The sequence below is a fragment of the Gnatocerus cornutus genome, chromosome 6, assembly GCF_029298725.1.
Source record: "Gnatocerus cornutus isolate USDA-ARS CGAHR chromosome 6, icGnaCorn1.1, whole genome shotgun sequence".
NCBI lineage: Eukaryota > Metazoa > Arthropoda > Insecta > Coleoptera > Tenebrionidae > Gnatocerus > Gnatocerus cornutus.
This window is the reverse complement of record NC_142238.1, coordinates 7,168,773-7,193,737: the sequence shown is the minus strand read 5'-3', so window position 1 is coordinate 7,193,737 and position 24,965 is coordinate 7,168,773. Positions and strand designations below refer to the sequence as shown.

Below are 24,965 nucleotides of genomic sequence, written 5' to 3'. Positions count from 1 at the left end.
TACGGAATTAACTAGAAAATGCATTTTCGCTGTCTAGTTTTATTAGATTTATTACTCCAGATTTATGTGGTTTCTTCGGTCTTCGTGTCCTCATTGCAGTACATGTTGGCACATTGCAGTTAGCTAAGCGTTGTCATAATATTAAATTATTATCTTCCTTGACCCGCGGAGGATGAAATTTTGCAACAATCAGCAATAACCATTTTATAAATAAAATTAGTCAGCACTTATTCAACTTTTTTTGCAAACATGTAATTTTCACCGTTTCAGATTCAGTTGCAAAAACAGCTAGTTCAAAATGGATTACCGCGAATTAACACAACTTCATTTCATCTATGGAATTCTGTTCACAGTTATATTCGTTTAAAATTTGTAGAGCATATCCGATCAAATTCCAGAATACTATTTTTAGCAAAATTAATTAAGGAAATAATACCCAGTTTACAAAAACAAAACAACTACTTTAATTATTAATAATAATAATAGCTTTTCCAATTATTGTTATCGATTACATTGATTAATTGCCATGATAGATTTACATACGTAAACACATCTAATTATTCTTGATAAAATAGAGCTCTGCCTTTAAAAAAATTCAAAGACAAGTGAAATGAAACCACTGATCAATAAAAGGGAGCAGCAAAGAAACCAATAAAATTTGTAGCTTTTATTACTTCCGAGAAATTTAATAACTGTTACAAAATTTTAGAACAAAAATGTGAATTTTTAGAAATTTTCATTTCTTGAACGAACAAAACTGTTCAACACTTTGCTATGAAATTCTGTAACTTTGGCGATTTTTAGTTAAAAAAGAAAAATTTGGTTGTGTTACTACTTTAGTCCTGTTTATCCAATTTTGTCAAATTCCAAAATTTTAGAATAAGACAGAATTTTTAAACAGTTTTGTTTTCGGAACAAACTAAAATTTCCAGTTATTATTATTTCTACTAAATTCTAAATCCTTGTCAATTCTGATTCTATAACAATAAAATTTTACAATATTTTCTCAAAAACAACATAAATTTTTAGATTTTTTTTCCGGCTGAATCAAATATTTTAGCCATTTTATATTGTATTCTGTAACTTTGGCAGTACTGATTTCGAAAACAGTAAGATTAAGCGGTTTTATTACTTTAACCTTGTTTATCTACTGTTTCAAGTTATTAAACTTTAGAATAAAAAATATAATTTAAAAAAAAAACATTACTTAATTATATCCTAGGAACGAACTAAAACTTCCTGTTCTTTTTACTAAATTCTATTTCTATGAAAAAAAGATGTAACAAAGATTAGACAACGCCAATAGTTTCAACCACTGATCAAACTTCTGAGTTGCAAATTTCAGCATATAATGTCCAAATTTTTCTATTTTTGGTCGTATCAATTTATGCTTCGGCTAACATTACATTCTTTTCCAAAGATGAAGTAACCTCAGGAAGAGCACATCAAAATTTTACAAATGAGGCAACAATTCACTGTTTTAATGAAATAATTGATTCCTTCGTCCCACATCTGATGGGGTCAATTATGTCAACGAGCCTCTGTAGAAAATGTGACCACACCTTTTACAATTATTTTAACAAACGGTAGAAACACATGGTTTTATCAGAACTTGTATTATCACACTTAAAAAACAACCAATGGCGCAACATAGTTCTTCAACTTTGTTAGTCTCAGTAGATAATTAAGCGGACGTCCCATTTCGCAACAAATTTGGAACAATACCTTATAAAACCTTCGTTTTATTACCCAATTAACTGGTTTAGATAGTCATTTAACGGCAAAGTATTATCATAAGAAAGTGTTACGTACGAACAGATTTTTATTACTATTTTCATCGTTTCTACAGTGTAATCATGAAAACTGTTATTAATGACCTGAGGGCTACTGGTAGAAACGGAACAAGCTTAGAATCTTATCCTGTTTGCAAAATCGTGTGAGAAAAATAAATGTGTAACAGAGAAAGAAGTGAAAGCCCACAGAAGGAATAAACGCAGAATTTTAGTCCATCCGGGTCAAGGTCTTTAAATACGATTTATCTAAATTGTGTACATACAACATACCATATTAACCCGTTATTGTTAACTGGAGTGGTTATTGCCATACATAAACGTTACCCAATCAAAGTTATCAATGTGAGAGATATCAATTATAATCAAACAGACAGACTATGAGCAAGTACTTGCAATTTGTTTCGCGCAATTATTCTAGCAACAATTTCCCGACTTGTGCCATTAAAGTCAACCATCTACGTTGGTGGGTCGTTTCGATTATGTACATATTAGCCATTTTGTCATACATTCCCACGTGAACAAGACGAGTTAAACGGCGCGGTTTTGTGACAGACTGTAAATTGTTTCGTACGTAGAAGAAACCTTATTAAAATAACACTAGAATGAAACAAATCAAGGAAATTTTATTAGCCAACCTTGAACTTACGTTGCCGTAAGGTTCACAGTAAATTACACCATGAGCAGTCGTTAAAAAACAAGTTCTTTTACCTGCTTTTTATAAAAAAATATCTCCACTGAATTCTAAGGAATGCTATAAAATTGAAGATCCAACGCACGGAATAAAAATCGCCATTTGAATATTTGTAACATGATCGATTCAGTGGGAAGAAAAAAGGTACTTGACCCAGTAAAAATGCCAAGTGGACACACCTTGAGAAGACGACATTTGCTTCTCTATTTCTATGCCGGACCTTCAGCGATTGCCAAGAATTCAAAGTCAACAACGATGGCCAATGTTAAGTGAGTGATTGTTACTACAAAACAATGGATCCAAAAAACAGAAACAGTGTACCCAGTCGAACAAAGTAACGATTTACTTTCACAAAATGTTACAGCAATTTGACATTTCAAGCGCTGTTGACCCCGAGGTTTTAATTGTTTCAAACCGTGCTAAAGCTAAAAAGATGAGAGATGGATCCGAAGAAACATCGTTGACGTCATTGGAAAGAAATGTTGAATTTTGACTTGAGAGAGAAAGTGAGTTTTAACGAACACAATACGCTTAATTACAAACAATTGCTCAAAAGTTTTTCTGAAAAATTATAGACATCAACTAATTAATGATCTTTAAACTACAATTTCTAACGGCAGAAGGTGTTTCCAAATGAAAAGTTTGTACTTTACAAACTTACAGTGCTAATTTAAACGTGTTGTAATTCCTAGATAAAACAAGTTTTTTTTGTTGAAAGCTCGCCTTGTTCAGCGTCGATAATATCTCTATTTTTTGTTTAAACATTCTTTCGGGGATTACAGAGCAGTGCTTCTTGGAAATTATTAATTCTTCTTGATCGCAATTATCCACGCATCATACGAATTTTATAGTTTAACATGTACTAAAGCGCAATACAAGAACAAGAGGACAAAACCTGGTCATCAAAAACGTCACGTACAGTTATCTATAGTTTACAAAGCTCAGTTAGTTTTAATTAGATCTCCACATTCACGTATAAATTATTCAAATAAAATCCACTAATTTAGCTTTTCACTTCTTACGTAACAGCATTGTTGTTATTTTTTACGTTGTTACAAAATCACGGAAAGTAAAAAAATCTCACAAAATAACTGGACATGCATGAACTAAATTTGTTTGCATGCGTAATTTAATTTGTTCACTTATCGACGTGGCATGTGGATTTGCGTGTTGCCTTAATTAAATTATTGCAACAGGTAGGTGAAAATAAAGCCATAAATTACAGTTATATGTCTAATGAGTTTATATCTGAACTGATAGACCTAATAATGGAGTGATTTAAACAAATTATAGTTGTGGTTAGCAATATGTTTCTTCGGGGGAACATAAAGTAACAGAATAATGAAACGTTGAATTATAGAAGTGATAAAAAATGTCCGAAAAGTCCGTTCATTTATTGCTCGTTTATAACTGTCCTGATATTTTAAACTTCTTATAAAAACTTAATTTCCAATATCGACTGTCATCCCGTTATCGTTCCGCCTCCCATCACGACCAAAACGAATTTTCGCCTTGCGCAAGTGAAGTACGCGTAAACTGTGACAAAACATAGCATTGATAAACAAATGACTCACCACTAGGAACATTTTGTTGTTGAGATCGTCGACCGCGACGTTGGTGGGTTGGTTGCAACCCAGGGGCGGAAACAGCGCGTTTAGGAACCGTAGTGATTAGTCTGCTGAATCCTGGTGGTCGATACCGGGCACTTTTGGCATTTGGTGGCAGGAAATGATACATGCTTTGGGCTTTTTGCATGCTGGTAGGAGGAGTGTTTGTCGGAAGACGCGGTAAGGAATTAGTGGTAGCAGCACCACTTTGCAAACTCCTTGGGAGAGTAGATCTACTTTCGATGTCTTCGTCTTCGTCATCTTCTTCGCCATCAGCTGAACCGCCTGAACCGCAAGTAGCATCCGGAACACTCGATCGTCGACGAGTTGGTCTGGCAGCTGAAGCTACCCACAATTTATCCTCACTGTTAGCACCACCAATACTCCCGCAACTTCGCACTCTGTCCAGTTGCTCTCTGCTTAAGCTCTTGTGGCTAAAAAGAAGATCACCTGCGGATCTACGTTTGGCAGCGATGGCTAGGGCTGAAGCAGAAGCAGATCCTTCGCCACCAAGTAAAGAGAGTTTGTTGCGAGAATCTGTTGCTAACAATGCAGATTCGAAACTACCACGCCAACTAAATCGTTCACAATCACTGATTTCACGTTCTTCGGCAATGTCAGATACGCTAGATTGATGATGCGTTCTTGATTCACCTACTAATAAGTCATGAGAGCGACTTCTTGGAAGTAAATTGTACGGTGGTATAGTCTCCTCAAAACCGAACGTGTCCGGTAAATTGCTATCTGAAGTACTGTCATCATCCTCTGTTGTAGTCGTCGATGCTGAAGACAATTTTTGTTGTAATCGACGATGATAATGACGAGTTTTCGGACTATTACTCGCATGACTTTCTCCACTGGAGACTTCATGCATCAAGGCTACCAACCTACTTCCTATATGATGCATGACCTTGGCAATTAAAGGTGGTGAATTATGTGGTGTGCACGAAATCTTATTGTCTGTGTTATCACCAGTTGCCATTTTTTCAAATGACGCAACTAATTTTTGGTATACAAAAGCAGTCTCACGATTTAATCCGTGCGATTCATCCACGATTCCTCCATCACCTTCATCTCCTTCATCATCAACTCCATTATCAAACTTATTAATAATCTGCTTACAACTATCCGAAATCTGCTGTTGCAATGCAGTTTTGGTCGTTGTTCCTTCCAAATCTGAGCTGGTATAATCCGAAGAATCGTACGAATCACTCCACGTGTCTTCGCTACTTAAGTACTCCACAATCTCGCGAACTTGGTCATCTCGGATACCAGGAACAGTCTTCATTAGTCTTGTCAATTCGTTTTCAAAGTACACCAATTGCGGAGGTTTACACCGATTTTTAACTCGAGGACTAGGAACTGGTTTTGGCGACGTCCGCGATAACGTAGGGGTTGTTGGTTTGGAAGACTGCGAATTGGCCACCATTGTTTTGAAAAATTGTCGCATCTTGCACATCATTAAATTAGTCTCTTCATCCGAACTCCAATTGTTAAAACTGTCTTTTCTCGTCAACGAAGTCGTTGGTGGCGTCGACAATGGAGTATATTTACCGTCAATCTTTTTCTCCTCGATGATGTTCTCCAGTTCTAATTTTAACTCATGTTTACCATTGTTCGGGAGTTCCGGAGTACTGTTTTCACGTTGTTCTTTCAATAAGTCGTCACAGCTGCCGATGAAACCACTATCTCTACTTTGTTGGTTCTTACTCGTCGTCAAATTAGACGGCGGAATGTCCGGTTGTGGAGTCTTGTGACCCTCTTCGTCCTCTTCAGAGCCGTTTTCTGTTTCGTTCACTTCTTGCGTTGTTTCCAAGCCTTTTGGTTCCTCCGAATTCGAGTTCTTTTGCTTTTTACCTTTCTTTCTTTTTACGGTATCAAACTGGCCATCGGATTTCTCGAAATTGTTCGCCTCATCGCACGTGTCAGAATCAGAACTGGACGGATTTTCTGAGTTTTGTACTTCGTTAGATTGGTCATTTCCGGCCAAATCTGGATTAGCTAATAAATTATCTAAAGAGGACGAATGAGATCTACCCGTGCCGCGGGCTCTAACAAGTCTTTTACGTCTTTGTTCCGGACTAGGTCTTCCTTCACTATCACTGCCAACGCTACCATCGGAATCTCTTCGTTCCGCGGTGAAACCCATAAATCCGTGCAGGAAATACTTTTCTAATCGAGAGGATGCGAGTTCCACCAAATCTGAACCGTCATTTTGTTGTGGAGGTTCTTCGGAACCACCTAATGAATCTAAGCCTTCGCTGCAGATGCTGCTCGTTTCGGAGAAGGCGTCCTCGCGGTTGGAATTAATCGGTTGTGTGGTCCCGTCACCGAGTCTGAAGAAGAAATATTTTTCCAAGTCTGTAGCTAAAGTAGGTTTTTGTTCTTTATTGGACAATGATTGTTCCACTTCACTTTCTTCGCAGCTTTCTTCAACTATCGTATGTAAAGTAAAATCGATTGCTGATCTGTGATAACCTCTCAACTCATCTTCTTGGTCGATGGCAGCTGAGCATGTTAACGTGACTTCTTCTCCAGAGGTCGAGTCGTCTGTCGGCGAAGAATCAAAGTCGTCTTCGTCGTGACTTAGGTTTTCCACCCACGAATCGTCGTCTGCTAAACCCTCTTCGAACGCTGAAAGAGTATCGCCTCCAGTTATCACCGTGACACTCTCTCCATGTTGGCTTTGATTATCTGGAAGCAAAAGCGTGACTGCATTGCTAACCAGCATGACGATGTCTTTGTTTGAAATTGGTTAGATCAATGATTGCACTGTTAGTAGAGGATCATGTTAGGTTAGATTGTGTTACTTGTATGGCTTACCAGCTGGTCGTCCATCGAAGGCATCGCTCTTCTCCTGCCAGTTGGTGTGCCTTACGATGACGTCATTGTCAGGAACGAGGGTGGTGGTATCAGACGTGACGACGCTCACTTGTTGGTAGGAAGGGGCAGGTTCTTGTGTTATCATGACGAGGCTAGTATAACGAGCGGCATGACGTGATGTGTAAACGTCCGGTTCTCCAGTGACTAGCGCACCTGCCCGCTCACCGTCGCCGCGCGTGTTCACCGACTCCCCCACTACGTTAACGGGTTCGCCAGACCGGATCCCCGCGCTGCTTTTCCATTCACCGGCTATCGATACGCTGTGGTCAATGCCTGACACTTCCGATTTTAACTTCTCGGACGCTTCGGCGAGGTTCTTCTCGTTAGACTTGGTGATCGCTTCTTCATTGTAGCCTCGCACTTGCTCCACATCGCTGGAGTTAAGCGACTCCGCGCTGACGTCCGACAAACCCGGACTAGACGACACATATTCAAGAGGTACTTGATTCTTCGAGAGTGTCGCCTCGTCATTGTTTATTTCTTGATTATCACAGGTAGATACGTTATCGCCAACGTTGTTTTCATTAGCATTTTCAATTTTGAGGTCAACAGGCGCCGCCGCTTCGCTACTTTTGTATTCCACATCTTCACTGAGGTGTTTGATGTTGGTGAGAACTACAGTACAATCCATCTCTGTATCTGTATCGTTATCGGAAGTGTCAGAGTCGGAGGAACTTTCGTTGGAAGAAGACGAGACATTCTTGTTGACCACGAAAGTGCGGGAAAAACGTTTAGGTTTCTGGTCCGCCACGGTTCCGGTATCGTCACTGTCTGTATCAGCTGATCCGGAAGACGACATGTCGTCTTCGCGGACCGAACTGTGTGAATGCCGTCCGTCATCTTCGTCGCAATCACTTGTCACATTACTGCTGGGCAAAGCGTCATCACTTTCACGACTGTCACCCCCGTTAACATTATACACTCGATGTACCCGTGGCTTATCTTCATTATCACTGTCATCACTACTCTGCGAAGAATCCGACGACGAAGCGCACCTGGTTTCGGCCTCCACGTGTCCCGATACTTCTCCCTCGCTGCTTACGCACGTTTTTTCGTCGCCATTCCGCGTTTCTTGTTGATTTTCGCCGTTGTTTCGCATGGCATCGCTCTCACCGCGAAGAGCTGAGTGCAGCGGACCGGACTCACCTGCGTTTATCAGGGGCCAGATAAGGGCCTGACTCATGTACGCCAGCAGATGGCGCGGTAGTACTCGCAGTCGAGGGTTTTGTTCCGCTCCGTAGAGTACCAACGCCTCTTGAGGCGTCCAGGGTACAGGAAAGGGAATGGGAACCGGCACAGGAATGGGTATAAACTGCGTGGGTGCTCCGCAGCTCTGACACGGTTGTTTTTGAGGAACGTCTCCGTCGGGTTGATGCACGCACTGTAAAGCTACCTCATCCATCGCGCGGTCACTCCGCAATTCGTCATCTTCCCGAGATCTCGCGGATCCATCATCCTCATCGGTGAAGGTATCCGACTCTCGAGATCTTCGATAAACACGTGGTGATCCGAACGGAGAACTCCAGCTTAACACCGGTCGTGCGCCGCTCGGCTCGAAGTAATCCCAATCGCATTCATCGATCGGAAAACTGGAGGCGGTGGACGAACTATCGTTGTCGTTATCATCGACGTCCTCTTCTTTAGATGAGCTATCTGAACTTATAAACACTAACTTATAATCGTCGCCTTCTGGAAGGAGGATGTCGAACAGTTCGGCGTCGGGACCTCTGCGCCAACCTGAGCACGAAACTCACTCTAAGAATAATACAAGTAAGAGAGTCGGCGGCCTCCACCACAAGCGGTCGGACTGAGCGCCCACTTACACATGGGCGCTTGTTATGGACATATGCAGATAGCCAGTACGAGCACACCTCCATAAAGTGAAGCTGATACATTTTTACTTTTACGTACCCTTCCCCCAGCGTAGCTACACAGGATGTTATGAAAATGAGAAATTACTGAAGCATGCGCGACCTGCACCAACGGGTGTATAGTAGTCTGAGAAATTGTTAGAAGAATGCGGTTATTGTATAGAACACATGCGCTGGAACAATAAGTTAATAGGTAAATATTGTTTTAGTAGAGAAATTCAGTAAACAGAGTAAACACCATTGTTTCATAAGCATTTATATGTGGTACCATAAAATAAATAATGACATTAAAATATACTGTGTGGGTACAAAAAAATTTATTTTCATATCGTCATGCAAATGCAGAAAGTATTTGGTCGTAAACTTGTTGGTTTCGTTGGTATAAAAGATAAGACTAAATTTTGGTATTCACGTTTCGATATTTTAGTTACAATGGAAGCAATTGATACAAAATGTCAAATCTTTTTATAACTGCATAATTATTATAGTTTACTTTCATTTTTATAATTAGCGATCATATTACAGTTGTTAACCATGCGAAATGACAGTGTTGTTTTTAGAGACTGTAGTGTAAAATTTTCAATAAAATGGGAAATTGCTGCAGTAATATGTTCAAATATTATGTAATCTTTATACACCACCAGTGTTTTCCTTAATTCTACTTTAGTCGTTAAACACACATAACTAGAGTAAATATTAGGCCGCAGTTATTGCAGAGGTTAAAATAAGAGGGATGTTTTATGCATTACATGTTCGAAAGTCAATATTTATGAAATTTATTCATTTTCCGCAAATTTAACACAGTTGATAGTAGTAAACACAGTCTGTTATTTTCGTACGATCAATGTTTTATCTGATTTCATGTTCAGAGTGTTAGGAATTTCGACTGCCAAATATAAAACATAGACAGACTTTGATCAACTAAGTAAAAAAACGTTTAAAGTATTTTTGGTTTTGAACGGTCGAAAGGAACTGAAGCACTTCAATAATTATCAATAAATTGGTAAAGATAAGAAAATTTGTTCCGCGCCGATTTACCTTTTTTTTGGTATTCTTTGTTCACGTTTGGTTTTTTGTGCTTTGTTTTAAGAATTTACATAACTACCAAAAAATTCTTCACTTAATTGCCACCTGTTGCCGAGGAATGATTCTCTCATATTCGTGACGGATTCTTATCGCAGTTTTACTGTAGCTAAAAGTATTAAATCAACATACATAGATAGATACACATACTGTTGAAGTTTGGTAGCCAAAACTCCAAACACCACATGGTTTTACAGAATTACAGATTTTTTTTGTCTAAATCATCAAAATAAAAGTAATGTTTATCACTCTTATCAGTATCATACATTGTAACACTAATAATAGTTAGTAAGTGTAATAGTTTGAGTCATAAAAAGGAAATTCCCGTCTTTATTGAAAAATAGTTTTAGAAATTATGAGTAACTCGCGAATAACTATGAGTTGATCAATTTGAAAACACAATTCTAAATATATAGGATGTCATAGTAATAAAAGTGAAAATACGGAAAAAATCTAACCTGTTTAGATTTTACACTAGAGCATCTTGAAGTTTACCACTCTATTTTTAATGTTATCATTTGCTTTATTCTTGGTAAACCCATAATTTATTATTGAAATCTCGATTACACAATTACATTATTGATTTTTGGTAAAAACTGGTTTTATAAGTAAAAACATCGCCATTTGAAAATAATTTTGATCGTACAACAATGTTTGATGTCAATTGTTCAGCTAACATAATAGGAATTATTTTTATTATTGGAGAGTTCTCTATTATGTGGATATTTTTTTGCTCCTAGGATGAACCGTCAAAATTCGATTATTTTACAATCCAAAAGTTTTTTTTTAGAGTAAAAGAAGGAAAACCAAAAATAGTCATAGAATGAAAAGAAATTTTTCTTCAAATTTGATGACGCACACGCTTATATTAAAACTTGGAGAGCTTATCGACACACAAGATTGTTTTACTGGTTGCATACAGTACATATTAAAAGTACTGTTTTTTTTATATTGTAAAAATAATTATTGAGTAAGTTTCAATCACCCAAAACAAAAAAGTTTACAAAAGGTAACTTTTATTCTATATTATAAACCTCCGTCGAGATAAGAAGAACATAACTTTGACTACTCATCATAATACGAAAGATTTTACTCATTCATGATTGAAACCTAATAAAAATGAATAGATCATAAACTTTTTCATTTCAACTACTGATAAATATAGAGGTACAGACGTAAATGATAATCATCAAATTTAATTTAAACACTAGATTTAATTACCGTCATAAAATTAGATACTGGAATAAGAAAACTGAATTATACGCTTGCAAAGAACTATCCGTATAATTACATCGTACAGCAGGTATAAGATATCGTTAACTTAATTCTAATTTGAGCATGGTAATTTGTTTGCAAATTCAGTTTTCTCATTGTTAAAGAAGCATTGTTAGTGACAGAGAACAAGCTAACCAAAACGAACCATATTCTGAATAGATGAAAATGATGCTTTATCTAAATAACAATGCATTTGTCCCCCAAGCAACCCATCGCCGTCAAACATAATTATAAAGTTTGTATTGTGTCCATGTTCAGTTACATTTTACCCCCGGAACCGACTTTGTATTCCCGTTAAATAAAATAGCACTTTGAAAGGAAAGCGAACAAATATGACACAATTCTCACCTGTATCAACAGCAGGTATTTTCCTCATATCTTGACGTCTTCTCCGGACTGTCACCTTTCGGAAAACCGTGCCACTCAAGGGCTCAATATCGCAAAGTTCCACCGGAGCTGTTTCTTCCTTCGCAAAATGGACCTCCGGAGCTGTAGCCTCATCGTCTTCCTTCTTCGCCTTTGGATTTCCACAATGCTTCTTCTGTCCCTTGTCTTCACTCATTATATTACTGTCAAAACTAACACGTTTCTCGCCCGAGTTGCTTTTGTCCGTTTTTTTAGAGACATCCTTTGTTTCACTTATATCTTGCTTGATATCTTTCTCTGGATTTTCCGGTGTTTCATTTTTTATTTGTTGTGATTTTCTTCGAGGTGAAGACTTATTCGACTTCTGAGAAGATTGTTTATTTTCCCCTAAACGCATTAAAGGATTTACGCGAGTCGGTCGTTTTGTTATGTTATCCGCAGGTTCTGAATTTGTGTTTGATTTAAGGGGTGTTTTCGGTCGTTCGTTGTAAACGTCTTCCGAGTGGGTACGTCGACATGCCGGGTGCATTCTCGATGGGGAAGCATTCCGCTCTGGTGTTTGATTGTTGGTTTTATGTAAGGCTAGTGATGGGTAGTTATTGATGTCTTGACCTCGTGGCAAACTGTTGTAAGGGCGCAACTCCGGAGAGCCTCGTAAGACATTCCATCGGGGAGTTGGATCTGAAACAAGACAAATAGGGATATATTCAAGTTCATTTAATCGATAAGAAACTCCGATTGCAAACAAAAACATTTTCGAAATTTAATAACAAATCGAAATGTATTTGTTGTCGTTGTGCATTTCCAGGATTTCAAATTGGAACTAATTTAGAGTGGCGGCAATAGAGAGAACAATTTGGAAATTAAGGGGCGATTCAATCGAGTCGACATCCTCAATTAAATGCACACGTTTATTAAATTATTTACACCCTGCGATTCAGAACAATTAAAATTTTCTCGGCTTTCAATCTGTTCTACTTCAAAGTAAAGAACACAAGACTTTTAAATCCCTGATAGGTACGTATGAGCTGATGCCACAAATTTAGAATACTTGTACGTTGTTAATCCAGAGAAATTGTTTGACTTCAAAGGATTTAACAGAATTCAACTGGAATTGAGTACTCTCAGGTGAGCCGGTTTCCACTACTGGTATCAAGTTTAATCTGGATTCTGTTTCGAGGTGTACGATTGCTTTTTATTGTAAAATTTGTTGATTTAATAAAATAAGAGAAAAAACTAAAAAATAATGGCCACTTCCACGGATTTAAAAATTCTAAACTTTTCAATAGTCTATGAACCAATTTAAATAATATCCAGTTTAATGCTCAATTTGAAATCTCCGTTTTCCAGCAATTTATAGTCCTGAGATTCTAAAGTTCAAAACTCAGAGGAAAAATTATCGTTTAAACAATGCTACGAGCTCGTTATTTTCCAGATAATGTGCATAACTTATCTATTCTGAAAATTCCTGCAATTGAAAACTGCTAATTTCATTTTAAATTTCCTTATTTTCAATAAAAACAAAAATCGCATACTATCATTCACTTACTTGAAATGGTCCATGATCTTCGAATTGTTCGTTTAATAATGTCAGCAGCCGGTACGTAAACCCTGTTGTCCCGTCTCCTGCTGGGCCTCCGCACAAACTCGTTCATCCACTCTCCAGACACTGCTTGAATCTCCCTGCAAAAAGAAGATTCGTAATCACCTAATCTACAAGAGAATAGCTATAAAATAAAAGATTCGCTTAGTGTTTTTTAACCCTGATGGGAAATCAATTTGAAAGCAAAGCTCCAGCCTACAATCAATAATTTGTTTTTAGTACAATTGGTCCAAACTGACCATATGGAATTCTAAAAAGTAGTTTTTGGGTAATTCCAATGATAAAGCTGTTATTTTTATTGAACAGCTTTCGCAGAGAATAAATTATTTAAAAAATCGATGGCCAGGGATCGGTCGTTGCGATAAAAACAAATGTGTTTTCGACGCAGTTTTGCCAGACAAAAATAAAAAATGCAACAAGGTTGAGTTTCAAAATACAATGAAAATCATTAGATCGTTTTTTCCCGTTCTTAAGGTTAATAAAAGACTGCTTCAAAAAAAATAAAGAAGATTACGCAGCTGAAGTCGATGTTAATTTAGAGTAAAATGAAATTTTGTGCCGTCAGAAATAACAACAATCTTACTTTTTGAAGCGACAGGTAAACGCAATGCATGTAAATGAATGTTCTAAAGGAATATTAAAGCTACAACAGAAAAGTCTCAAGAGGATAATAAAAAGTTACGCTTCTGGATATGAAGTCAATGTTTCCGTCATGTTCACGAATGAAACCAAGCAAAAACCGAAATTTCGCAGAAAACATCAATTTTTTGGCATCAAAGTTTAAAAGAAAATCATAAAGTTTTCCGCAATAGTTCATTTGTCCTTTTCCTAATTGTTCACAATAAAGACGGTGTGTGCGACAATATTTTTGTTTCATTTCTGGTATAATAAATTGATGGATGTTGTCAAGGCAGTAATAATTCACTGTTATCTATAAACATATTCATAAGGACAGTACTTCACTTCTAAAACTCCTCGGAAACACCCTATCACGACATGAAGAGAGTGGCTTAATAATGAAAGTTGCGAAAGTGACAGAATCTATTAAATCTGTTCACCTCCAAATACCTATTACCTCCAGCGATAACTACTTCAAATCATCTAGTTGCCCCAAGCAACAACTCTTATCTTCAAAAATCTCAAGTTCAATGATAAACCCAAATAAAAAAAAAGAATGAGCAGACCTATATAAGTCCCTCTGGATAATATTTAATCATCAAATCGTGCTAAAATGTTGTCATTCATTGCAATCGCTTCAGTGCTCGCAGCAGCCCAAGCTGTCGAATTCCAAATCATCAACAATGAGCCCGGACCTGTCTGGCTAGGAGTCCAAGGAAATCCTGGCCACGACAACTTGGCCAATGGTGGCCTTATTCTGGACCAAGGACAAAGTGTTAGTAATTTTTTTAAGCATTTTCCAAGTGACTAAATTTGTCGTTTTAGGTGTCTTTGAATGCTGCAGATGACTGGGCTGGTCGTTTCTGGGGCAGAACTTGGTGCGACGCCGGCACCAGCCATTGCCAAACTGGTGACTGTGGTAACAAAGTTGAATGTGGCGGAGCTGGAGGTGTTCCACCAGCGTCTTTGGCTGAAATCACTCTGAGAGGATGGGGAGGAATTGATTATTACGACATTTCGTTGGTCGATGGTTTCAACATCAGAATTTCTGTAAGAAGTTATATTACATGTTCAGAAACAGTATTTACTGTAAAGTTTTTAGATGGAACCCATTGATGGACAAGGTGATGGCAGTCAGTACAGTTGCAAAAAATGTGCCTGTGCCACCAACATCAACGACATTTGCCCAGGTGAACTGGTCGTAAATAACGGAGAAGCCAATATTGCCTGCAACTCTGCTTGTCTTGCTTTCAACACTGACGAATATTGTTGTCGTGGATCTCATGGTACCCCTGAAACTTGCAAGTCTTCTGACTGGCCTGTTGATTATCCAGCCCAGTTCAAAAGTGCTTGTCCAGATGCTTATAGCTACGCTTATGACGATCACAAGAGTACTTTCACTTGTATTGCCAACAAATACGTCATCACTTTCGGTTAAACAACAAAGGGTAAATGATTAAGTATTTGAGTGTATATAAAATTGTCATAAATAAAAACATTACTCTAAATTGTTGCCTTCCTTTAAAGAAAAGGTTTGTTTTGTCGCAGCTAACTTTGAAGGTACGAAACTTCTATTAGTGGTAATGTGTTTTTGTTCCACTTGATGCTATTCTGCAACATTGGCATTCGGTTTCTTTAGTGGGTGGTTACGAAAAACGTTTTAGTGGCATTTCTAAAAGGTACTAAATGTGTTTATCAGAGAAGAACTGGATTAAATTTGTTCTCCTCCGAATATTGACAATCATTTCCAGTCAAAACTACATATATTTCAAAACACCTCGTTCTCCTCTTATCTTCAAAGATCTCAACTTATGAAAACACCAATGACAAACTCTGATAGTAAACAATAAACGAACAATGATAACAGACCCTATATAAGAACACAAACATTTTTTTTTCAAATCGTGCTAAAATGTTGTCATTCATCGCAATAGCTTCAGTGCTCGCAGCAGCCCAAGCTGTTGAATTCCAAATCATCAACAATGAGCCCGGACCTGTCTGGGTGGGAATCCAAGGAAATCCTGGTCATGACAACTTAGCAAATGGTGGTGTTATTTTGGATCAAGGACAAAGTGTTAGTTGAATTTCCTAATTTTTTTCGATATATTTAAATCGTTTTAGGTTTCTTTGAATGCTGCAGACGACTGGGCTGGACGCTTCTGGGGCAGAACTTGGTGCGACGCCAGCACTAATCATTGCCAAACTGGCGATTGTGGTAACAAAGTCGAATGTGCCGGAGCTGGAGGTGTTCCACCAGCGTCTTTGGCTGAAATTACTCTCAGAGGATGGGGAGGAATTGATTATTACGACATTTCGTTGGTCGATGGTTTTAATATCAGAATTTCTGTATGAAATTGTTTTGCACGCCAAGCAACTCTATTTACTGTAATGTTTTTAGATGGAACCCATTGGAGGACAAGGTGATGGCAGTCAATACAGCTGCAAAAAATGTGCTTGTGCTACCAACATCAACGACATTTGCCCAGGTGAACTGGTCGTAAATAACGGGCAAGCGAATATTGCATGCAACTCTGCTTGTCTTGCTTTCAACACTGATGAATATTGTTGTCGAGGATCACACGGTACTCCTGAAACTTGCAAGTCGTCTGACTGGCCTGTTAATTATCCAGCCCAGTTTAAAAGTGCTTGTCCGGATGCTTACAGCTACGCTTATGACGATCACAAGAGTACTTTCACTTGTATTGCCAACAAATACGTTATCACTTTTGGTTAAACTGCAATAAAAGTACTGAATAATAAAAACATTAGTTTTAACTTTTTGTACGTCCTTAAAAATCCCTAAACTTTAAATTACCAATTATTTTCTTCGATAAATTCTTGCAAAAATGCAAAAATACGTTTAACCATGACACCTTAGAAAAACGTTTATTTATTCTACATTTAGGACAGACGAGATTTTGAGTCGACGTGTTTGTTATGCATATTACTACATTGTTTTGCAAATCCCAGAACGATCAAGAGACTAAAACGCAAAATAAACTTGCAATGAGGAAAATGAGTGTTCAATCAATTAAAAAATATAATTCTTCGGGAATTTGGTATACGAATAGAAAATATCAAATTTTCAACAATTCGGTGGCGCCAAAACTCAACACGTGTTATGTTTATTAACACTTAAAATAATCTTTCTGGTCCACATTTTAAATCCTTGAGATCGATAACACAATACATCAATAAATTTTAACTAAAACAAAACCTCAAGTTTGACTAGAAGTTTAATGGAGGCAAAATTATGTAGATATTTTTGATTTTCTAAAAAATACGAGAGCATCGTCCCTAAAAACAACGTACTCGACGGATATTTTTTTCCCTAGTTTCTAAACTGAGCCTATTGAGAAATACAAATATAATTATGATTCACCAAAAAACGATTGTTTAGTTATAAAGAAGTTAATACTTTATCTAATCAGCCTTTAACTACATGCTTGCCAAACCTTAAATCGCCACTTGACACGTCCCGTGCCTCTTGTCTCCCTGAAGTATGTTATTAATTTCTGTCACAACAATAATAGATAAATAACAAAAATATAATTCCACTTGACAACGTATTTATAGATGACGTGTGGGCATCACAAAAAAAATAAAATTAATTGAATATAACAGTGAATTTGCGAAGAGCAACTTAAATTTGAAAGTTTTAGATTCGTATTTTGGTTGAACAAAATTCAAAAAATTTAATTATGTCAACCACGGAATCATTATCTTAAAATCAAACATAACAAAATTAATTGATAAGTCCCTCGTGACAACTAACCGACGAAAACAAGATTTTTAGATTAAGATTTTGGTTTAGATATGGCAATCAAATGTGATTAGCTTTTCAAGACAAAAATAAACATGTATATTAATAGACGGAAAAAAAATTAGATATAAATAATTTGAAGGAAAAACATAAAAATGCATAATAAGAAAGAGGAACCCAAATAAAATAAATTTTATAACGACCAGTGATCAGTCCACAAATTAAACAACAATAGATAAAGAGGTAATTAAACTAGCAGCAAAACAACATATTTTAAATTGTCAATTAATTCAAAAACAAAGAAAATAAGTGCGCACTAAAACTGTTCGTGACAATATTTGCTATATGGTAGACATGCAATAAAAAATACATAAATTCTCCAATAATTTTCCTGGAAAGAATGTTCGTTTTTACTATATAAATCCAAAATCAGCTCCCTTACATAAACATGTATACCATGAAACTGCTTCTGTTACAAACGCTGTTCGCAGTGTCTTTTGGAGTCGAATTCCAAATACTCAACCGCGAAGGTGGCGATGTCTGGGTTGGCATTCAAGGAAATAATGGAAAACCCCCTCTAAATAACGGTGGTTTTGTACTTAAATCCAATCAAAGAGTAAGTTCTCCCCAAGTCCATATATTTTACAAATCCAAATAGGTTTCCGTGCAAGCTCCCGAAGACTGGGCCGGTCGCTTCTGGGGCAGAACCTGGTGTAACCCCGCCAACAACCACTGCGACACCGGAGATTGCGGAAACAAACTACAGTGCAACGGAGCTGGAGGCGCTCCTCCTGCTTCGTTAGCCGAAATTACGTTAAAAGGGAACAACGGGCTTGATTTCTACGACATTTCATTGGTGGATGGTTTTAATATACCCATAGCCGTAAGTTGAGTTTTGTTAGAATTTCTGAATATTTAATTTTGGTAGATCGAGCCGGTAAACGGTAAAGGAGACGGCGGACAATATAGTTGCAAAAAATCAGCATGCCAACGACATTTGAATGATAATTGTCCGGAGAACTTAAAAGTCCGAAACAGCCATGGAGTAATTGCTTGTAATTCAGCTTGTAACGCCTTTAACACTGATGAAGCTTGTTGTCGTAATGCTTTTGGGACTCCTGATAAGTGCGGACCTCCACCTTCGGCGCAGTATTTCAAGAGTCAGTGTCCGGATGCTTACAGTTATGCTTACGACGATCACAAGAGCACCTTTACTTGCAAAGCCGAGACTTATGTAATCACATTAGGGGGCTAGCCCCTAAATTATGTATATGAATATCCTTCAAGCAAATATATCAAATAAAAAATAACAATCTAAAAGTGTTTAGTTACACAAAAATGTTTTAATTTCCATAACGACGTAAAAACACTGCAAATTAGTCGCTCACAACAGTTGGATATCCATTGATGTGTTTACATCAAGGCATGTATTATATCATGTCCAACGTTCGTGTAATTAAATTGGGCTAAAACTAAAAGCTCACAGATAAATGACATTGTCTTTGTTAGGTCGCTTTATTTAAAATTGCTCTACATCTCTCTCATAACTTCTTATTTTCTATAGGTACATACCTAATCTAATTATAGGTATGATTGCCTTTTACCTCAAGTTACACCGAAGTAATGTTCTCAAAAATATTTTAAACGCAAAATGCACAAGGTAAAAATTAACTTATGCCAGGTAATTTTTCCCGTTTGATGTAAAACGATATGGTCGAATCAATCCTGATCCTTTTACTTTAACAAAACTGAATAAAACCTAGATAAAATTAAAAGCACACGTATTTTCGAACATTTATTAAATTACATTTAAAATAATTCAAATGGCTTCTTATTTTTTCTTGTATCGATTTGATCAGATTGAACGTGTCACTAATTTTATTCAAATCAAGATACATAATGTAAAAAAATAGAATTGGCCATGAAATACTAATTACATACTGATTATTGACGTTAAATAAATATTGTGAAAGCTAGAACGAGAATCAATACAATAACTACAAAAATAAACTTTTATCTTGTTTATTAATTTTTTGAATTATATCAAAATAAAACTGACTGAAAACAAACAACAAAATCAGACGAATTCAAGAGAGTAGCTGAAAATTTGCAACCCAAAAATTTTCTTAGATTTGGACGAAAAATTTACCATTACAAATAATATCATGGTCAACTGAGCGCAAAAAAGGTAAATACCTAACACTCTTAAAGCAGTTAGCGTATAAATCATCGAAGATTTGCATGCTTTACAAAGGCAATTAAAGTGATTCACTGAAGAATTTCTACGTGCAATTTAATGTTTTAAACAGTTCCTAGAAAATTATTATTGTCCAGACACGATCACAATGCAACAATGATAATAATGAAAAGGCCGCAAAAACTGTAACAGTCCAATAATTTATCATTTCACTTTTAAAAACGAATTATAAAAAACTTAAATACAATCCAAAAAATTCAGAATTTTAATTAACGTGGTATCATAAATGTAAATAAATACTTTTGCAAAATTAAACAGAAAACGTCTGTAATTATTTGAATTGAAATTTTGTTAGACAAATGTCATTACCTCTTTTGTCACCAACCTAACTTGTCAAAAATCTCTAATCGAAAATAATTTTTTTCAAATGCAATTTTTACACTTATTTACAATGCAAAGTAGAAAAAATAGTATATTACACTCATTTCATAAGACGACTTGTAGCACTCATTCTATTTGACCACTCCTCGCTGCGCTCGTCGTGGTCAAAACTCATTCGTGCTACAATTCTCGCCTTATGAAATACGTGTAATAATGTACTATTATAATTACTTAGTTTAATATTTAATACGTTTTGTTTTATGTAGCAATCTTCTCTGAAATGGGGTTTATTATTGTTGATATAAACATAATAAGAATAAATATTATTTCGAATAAAGCTGTCAGGATATTTTAATATGTTAACAAATATACAAAGGCGATCTACTTAGCCATCATTAAAAGTGTGTATATTTAATTAATTTTATTTGAACTGTAGTCGTCCGATTTCTTGCAACAGATAACATCTAAGGAAAATCCACACTTGCGAAACAAGTTACTCCGACAAAACAAAACCGAGACACGCTATATAAGATCGAGTCACCCACCTTCTTTCAGTTGATCCTTCTAAACAACAGAAAATGTTAGTAAAAATTTCAGTTTTATCCACTCTGTTAGCAGTATGCTTTGGAGTAGAGTTCCAAATTTTGAACCGAGAAATCGGTGATATTTGGGTGGGAATTCAAGGTAATCCCGGCCACCCCCATCTGAATAGTGGCGGATTTGTTCTTCAACCAGGAAAAAAAGTAAGCTAACTGAAACTTTTACAACGTTTTATTGTTAAAATTTAGATCACCATAAACGCTCCATCGAACTGGGCAGGTCGCTTTTGGGCGAGAACCTGGTGTAACCCCAACAACAACCACTGCGACACCGGTGATTGTGGAAACAAATTACAGTGTAACGGAGCTGGAGGTGTTCCCCCAGCTTCGTTGGCTGAAATCACATTAAAAGGACACGAAGGACTCGATTTTTACGATGTTTCATTAGTTGATGGATTTAATATTATGGTCGCTGTAAGTTCTAATTACTTCGTACTTCACTTTGTGATGTATCACTTTGACAGATTGAACCTCTGGGAGGCAGAGGAGATGGAAGCCGCTACAGTTGTAAAAAATCTGCTTGTCAAGTTCGTCTGAATGATGTCTGTCCAGAAAAACTAAAAGTACGAAACGGAAATGGAGTAATCGCCTGTAATTCGGCTTGTAATGCTTTCAATACGGATCAGTATTGTTGTCGTGGCGCGTTTGGTACTCCTGATAAATGCAAGTCTTCGACTTGGCCAGAGAACTATCCAGCGTTTTTCAAGAGTCGTTGTCCGGATGCTTACAGCTATGCTTATGATGATCATAAGAGTACTTTCACTTGCAAGGCGGAAGCGTACTTGGTCACTTTTGGCGGTTAACAGATTTTGTAGCTACTTTAGTTTTTTTAGTTTTGTAGTTTTTAACCATGCTTTCACAAATAGTGTCAAATAAATAAAATATACAGCAGTGATCATATTGAAACCACTACAAAGAAAAAAAAAATAATTCGATAAAATTATTAATCAAAATCCGTACTTCGCTTGAATTTTTCAAAACATTTTTCTTTTAGATAAATTTGGAATGTACTTTAAATTTTAAAAATAATATAAAATATCTGAGTTCAATATTAAACAGTTTGTAACAATTTCTTTGTGGAACGAGTAGATTAACAGTGTTACGCTTGCAATTAGCAAGAGTGAAGCAATTTACTGTTGTTCTCTGAAACTTACTGAAACTATATACACGCGCGTTTTCAAGACCGCAAAATTACCCATGTTATGTTAAATTTATTCAGAGTTGTATTATATGTTGCCTACCACTTATAACTAATGTAATTTCCCTGCAGCTTCTAAAAAGAGTGTTTGGAGTTTGGTCGACAAAACTTAGCAAAAAATGTTTATAACATTTTCGGTTTTGAGCAGTAATAAATGAACTAAAGCACTTTCTATTTTGGGGTTAAATTTGGGGACAACTGAGTTCTTTAGAAATTACAATATTTAGTTATAAATCAGTATAGAGCAGTGTTTTTCAATCTGAGGGTCGCGGAGCTTTACTCGGGGGGTCGCCGACAAAAGAAAAAAGTCAAGGTTCAACATGGTTCACTACAATAAAAAATGTAGTACATATTTTAATTATGTTACTAATTTTGTCTTTCTATGGCCCGAACAAGGGAGTCGCCAGAATTTTTAGCCTAGAAAGGCCAAGAGTTTGAAAAACACTGGTGTAAAAAAAGAAATTCATATTGTGGCAAGAAAGGGTCTTCTTTGTTTTCGTTCAAATAAGTTTTTTACTATTTGCATTGAAAATGTATGTAACTACCAATAAAATTTTTAGTTAAATGCCGTCTTTCGTCCGGGAATCATTATTCTTTCATATTCGTGCGTGATTATCGCCATTTTCGTAACCTAAAGGGCACCAATCTGAATGTTATTTATAGTGAAGTGTGAATCGACTTTCTGTTTGCGTTTACCACAATCGTTTCCTTATCAGCAGGTTTTTTCTCGAGGATCATCTTTTGTATGTATGTATGTACCACACAATTTGGCAGCCAAAATATTAACAATGCAATCATTGTCAATTCCTGGCCGTCATCAAAAAACGCAAATGCTTATCTTGATCGCTCGAAATATGAAGTGCCTATTGTTCCTCACGCTGAAATTTCGTTTTTAGAAGTGGAAATATGAAAAGTGTCTTCTCATTTAGACTAAACGTTCAATCCAAATTTTCATTTCATTTTACAAAAATTTCCTGCACCTGATCTGATCAATAGAATTATATTTAACGATTACCAGTGACAAATAACAATAATTCATTTTTAACAAAGTTGTAAACATAACTATTATACCCACACTGATCTATCTTTGGAGTGAAGGCAAAAAATAAATAAAACACGAAAATAAAATTTATCCCACAACATTTTCATATCATTCCCGGAAATCTAATTCATTAATACATAGCAAATGCTGAAAAGGCTGCAATTAATTATAAACCTAATTAACAAGAATCTTGTTGCAATTTAACTATCACGATAAGTACAGATGATGCGCGGTGTTTTCTTATCACATTTGAAATGAGATCAAATCCAAAAAAGTCGAGTTGGGAGAGAGATTTCAACAATGTCGCTCATTAAGATTTTCATAGTTGCTAGTTTTTTAACATTAATTGAAGCTAATTACATCCGTATTAATAACACTGGGACAGATAATCTTGTTTTCGTTTTGGAAGCGGTAGGTCATCCCCCCAAGAACGGAACATTAATTGAAGCCGGAAATTATGTAAGTTTTTGATTTTCGCATTCTGTTTTTACCACTTTTTTGCAGTCGGAGATACTAGTTCTAGACGAGTGGGAAGGTAGTTTCTACACTTACCCGGAAGAATGTTTGCTTACACCATGTGAATACCCTGTTACTACAATTAGGGTGGCTTTCGAGACTTATGTGTTTGGAGGGTTTTACGATTTATTGATGGTTGACCTTAACCGAGGTTTTAATGTTCCAGCTTCTGTAAGTTTCGTCTCATCTTGATTGAACTTATCTAATTAAATATAATGACCAGATAAAATCAATCACGCGACCTGACTGTGAGGCTGTTAGTTGCAACGCAAATCTGCTTGAACTATGCGATGAAATAGATCAAATAATAAACAGGGATAATGAAGTCGTGGCCTGTCAGACTTCGGAAGCCAACTATCAGAAATTTAAGGAGAGATGTCCCCGTGCAAGAGTTGATGGTGGTGATCTATCAATTGGCATTTGCGCGTCCGAAAATTACGAGCTTACTTTTGGTTAATGTTGTTTAATAAAAAAGCTTCTTTTTACACTTGGAATTATTGACCCTCATCCCTTCAAACTCGCAAAATTAAACTTACATGTGCTTGTGGCAGACCGTGCAGACCCAATCGGTTGTTCTTAATGAGTATTCCCTACATCCCTTGCATACTTTGAGTCGACATGCTCGACAGTAAGCTCCTCTGTTGATTACTCGACCCAATTCTACGCGACATCTTCCGCAAGATCGATCAGGATCCGGTCCTGTACTGTCCCAATCAGCCGATGGTCGCAAGGCCCCTTTTCTGCGCAAGTTTTGAAGTTCCGCTTTGAGATGCCTAAAAATAAAGCTACAATTAATCGTTGCACGATAATAAATTAAGCAAGTTTTGTAATAAATGTCTTAGGATTACCTACTTCACCTGAGCTGGATTACTTTAGATAATAACGAAGTTTCTGGAGAGAAAAATTGCTTAATGTGAAATTACGTTTCTGTTTGACTTTATTCAAATTTTGCTCTGTATTTATCTTGAAAAAGGTACCACCGAAAGAGGATTACAAAACTTTTCGTGCTTATTTATACGTGCTGGAGTTGTTCTATGTTGATTTTCGAATTCGACTCAATTGAATTAAAAAAAATCGTCAAATTCTTTTTCTACGTTTGAGTCACAAATATTTTAGAATTTATGTAATCGAAAGGTGAAGCGGCAGAAATGCTTCCAAGTTGTTTCACTACAAACTTCTTATAACATAAAGGCGGGCTTGCACCTTCAGAAAACGTCAGAGGTCCCCTAAACGAATGCCATTGTATGTAGATTCGTGACCTAAACATTTCGAAAAATCATAATTTGAAAGTTTTCACTAATATGTTCTTTGATTAAATAATAAAAGTGTTTCAAATTGCAACATTTTTCGCACACGTTCATAATGGTCTGTTAAATTACATTTATGCAATTAGATTCTTCCTAACATTGGCAAACGCTTAATTGATTCTTAAACGTTTTTTAAATGTCTGGAATAATGAATACAGCAGACTCGCTCACG

The 24,965-nt window shown here is 36.5% G+C and overlaps 6 protein-coding genes across 7 annotated transcripts in view; 5 read left to right on the top strand and 1 right to left on the bottom strand.

The window, feature by feature from the left end:
- Positions 1-24,965, bottom strand: part of btsz (bitesize) — a 40,666-nt gene that overhangs the window by 5,593 nt on the left and 10,108 nt on the right. For both annotated transcript variants that reach the window (XM_088039546.1, XM_088039545.1), the window contains exons 2-6: positions 24,023-24,259; positions 13,119-13,252; positions 11,552-12,250; positions 6,915-8,711; positions 4,059-6,785 (exon numbers count right to left, since the gene is read on the bottom strand). In XM_088039546.1, coding sequence (XP_087895672.1) covers positions 4,059-6,785; positions 6,915-8,711; positions 11,552-12,250; positions 13,119-13,252; positions 24,023-24,259 — 5,594 coding nt within the window. The remainder of the gene's footprint in view (positions 1-4,058; positions 6,786-6,914; positions 8,712-11,551; positions 12,251-13,118; positions 13,253-24,022; positions 24,260-24,965) is intronic.
- On the top strand, positions 14,381-15,298 carry LOC148172523 (uncharacterized). The gene is made up of 3 exons (XM_088039617.1): positions 14,381-14,565; positions 14,616-14,840; positions 14,893-15,298. Exons 1-3 carry the CDS (start codon positions 14,404-14,406, stop codon positions 15,226-15,228), a joined length of 723 nt encoding a protein of 240 aa, XP_087895743.1. The 5' UTR covers positions 14,381-14,403; the 3' UTR covers positions 15,229-15,298.
- Positions 15,510-16,547, top strand: LOC148172522 (uncharacterized). The gene is made up of 3 exons (XM_088039618.1): positions 15,510-15,864; positions 15,912-16,136; positions 16,189-16,547. The coding sequence occupies exons 1-3, from the start codon at positions 15,703-15,705 to the stop codon at positions 16,522-16,524; spliced, it is 723 nt and encodes a 240-aa protein (XP_087895744.1). The 5' UTR covers positions 15,510-15,702; the 3' UTR covers positions 16,525-16,547.
- Positions 17,987-18,808, top strand: LOC148172521 (uncharacterized). The gene is made up of 3 exons (XM_088039619.1): positions 17,987-18,169; positions 18,212-18,436; positions 18,482-18,808. The coding sequence occupies exons 1-3, from the start codon at positions 18,002-18,004 to the stop codon at positions 18,806-18,808; spliced, it is 720 nt and encodes a 239-aa protein (XP_087895745.1). The 5' UTR covers positions 17,987-18,001.
- On the top strand, positions 20,665-21,625 carry LOC148172520 (uncharacterized). The gene is made up of 3 exons (XM_088039615.1): positions 20,665-20,874; positions 20,920-21,144; positions 21,195-21,625. The coding sequence occupies exons 1-3, from the start codon at positions 20,710-20,712 to the stop codon at positions 21,531-21,533; spliced, it is 729 nt and encodes a 242-aa protein (XP_087895741.1). The 5' UTR covers positions 20,665-20,709; the 3' UTR covers positions 21,534-21,625.
- Positions 23,142-23,971, top strand: LOC148172519 (uncharacterized). Its single transcript, XM_088039638.1, has 3 exons — positions 23,142-23,429; positions 23,475-23,657; positions 23,710-23,971. Exons 1-3 carry the CDS (start codon positions 23,271-23,273, stop codon positions 23,941-23,943), a joined length of 576 nt encoding a protein of 191 aa, XP_087895764.1. The 5' UTR covers positions 23,142-23,270; the 3' UTR covers positions 23,944-23,971.

Coding starts and splice junctions, on each gene's coding strand:
- LOC148172523 (XM_088039617.1), top strand. CDS start 14,404: ATGTTGTCATTCATTGCAATCGCTTCAGTGCTCGCAGCAGCCCAAGCT. Junction 14,566..14,615: donor TTCTGGACCAAGGACAAAGT/GTTAGTAATTTT, acceptor TTGTCGTTTTAG/GTGTCTTTGAATGCTGCAGA. Junction 14,841..14,892: donor GTTTCAACATCAGAATTTCT/GTAAGAAGTTAT, acceptor TAAAGTTTTTAG/ATGGAACCCATTGATGGACA.
- LOC148172522 (XM_088039618.1), top strand. CDS start 15,703: ATGTTGTCATTCATCGCAATAGCTTCAGTGCTCGCAGCAGCCCAAGCT. Junction 15,865..15,911: donor TTTTGGATCAAGGACAAAGT/GTTAGTTGAATT, acceptor AAATCGTTTTAG/GTTTCTTTGAATGCTGCAGA. Junction 16,137..16,188: donor GTTTTAATATCAGAATTTCT/GTATGAAATTGT, acceptor TAATGTTTTTAG/ATGGAACCCATTGGAGGACA.
- LOC148172521 (XM_088039619.1), top strand. CDS start 18,002: ATGTATACCATGAAACTGCTTCTGTTACAAACGCTGTTCGCAGTGTCT. Junction 18,170..18,211: donor TACTTAAATCCAATCAAAGA/GTAAGTTCTCCC, acceptor AAATCCAAATAG/GTTTCCGTGCAAGCTCCCGA. Junction 18,437..18,481: donor GTTTTAATATACCCATAGCC/GTAAGTTGAGTT, acceptor TAATTTTGGTAG/ATCGAGCCGGTAAACGGTAA.
- LOC148172520 (XM_088039615.1), top strand. CDS start 20,710: ATGTTAGTAAAAATTTCAGTTTTATCCACTCTGTTAGCAGTATGCTTT. Junction 20,875..20,919: donor TTCTTCAACCAGGAAAAAAA/GTAAGCTAACTG, acceptor GTTAAAATTTAG/ATCACCATAAACGCTCCATC. Junction 21,145..21,194: donor GATTTAATATTATGGTCGCT/GTAAGTTCTAAT, acceptor TCACTTTGACAG/ATTGAACCTCTGGGAGGCAG.
- LOC148172519 (XM_088039638.1), top strand. CDS start 23,271: ATGTCGCTCATTAAGATTTTCATAGTTGCTAGTTTTTTAACATTAATT. Junction 23,430..23,474: donor TAATTGAAGCCGGAAATTAT/GTAAGTTTTTGA, acceptor ACTTTTTTGCAG/TCGGAGATACTAGTTCTAGA. Junction 23,658..23,709: donor GTTTTAATGTTCCAGCTTCT/GTAAGTTTCGTC, acceptor TATAATGACCAG/ATAAAATCAATCACGCGACC.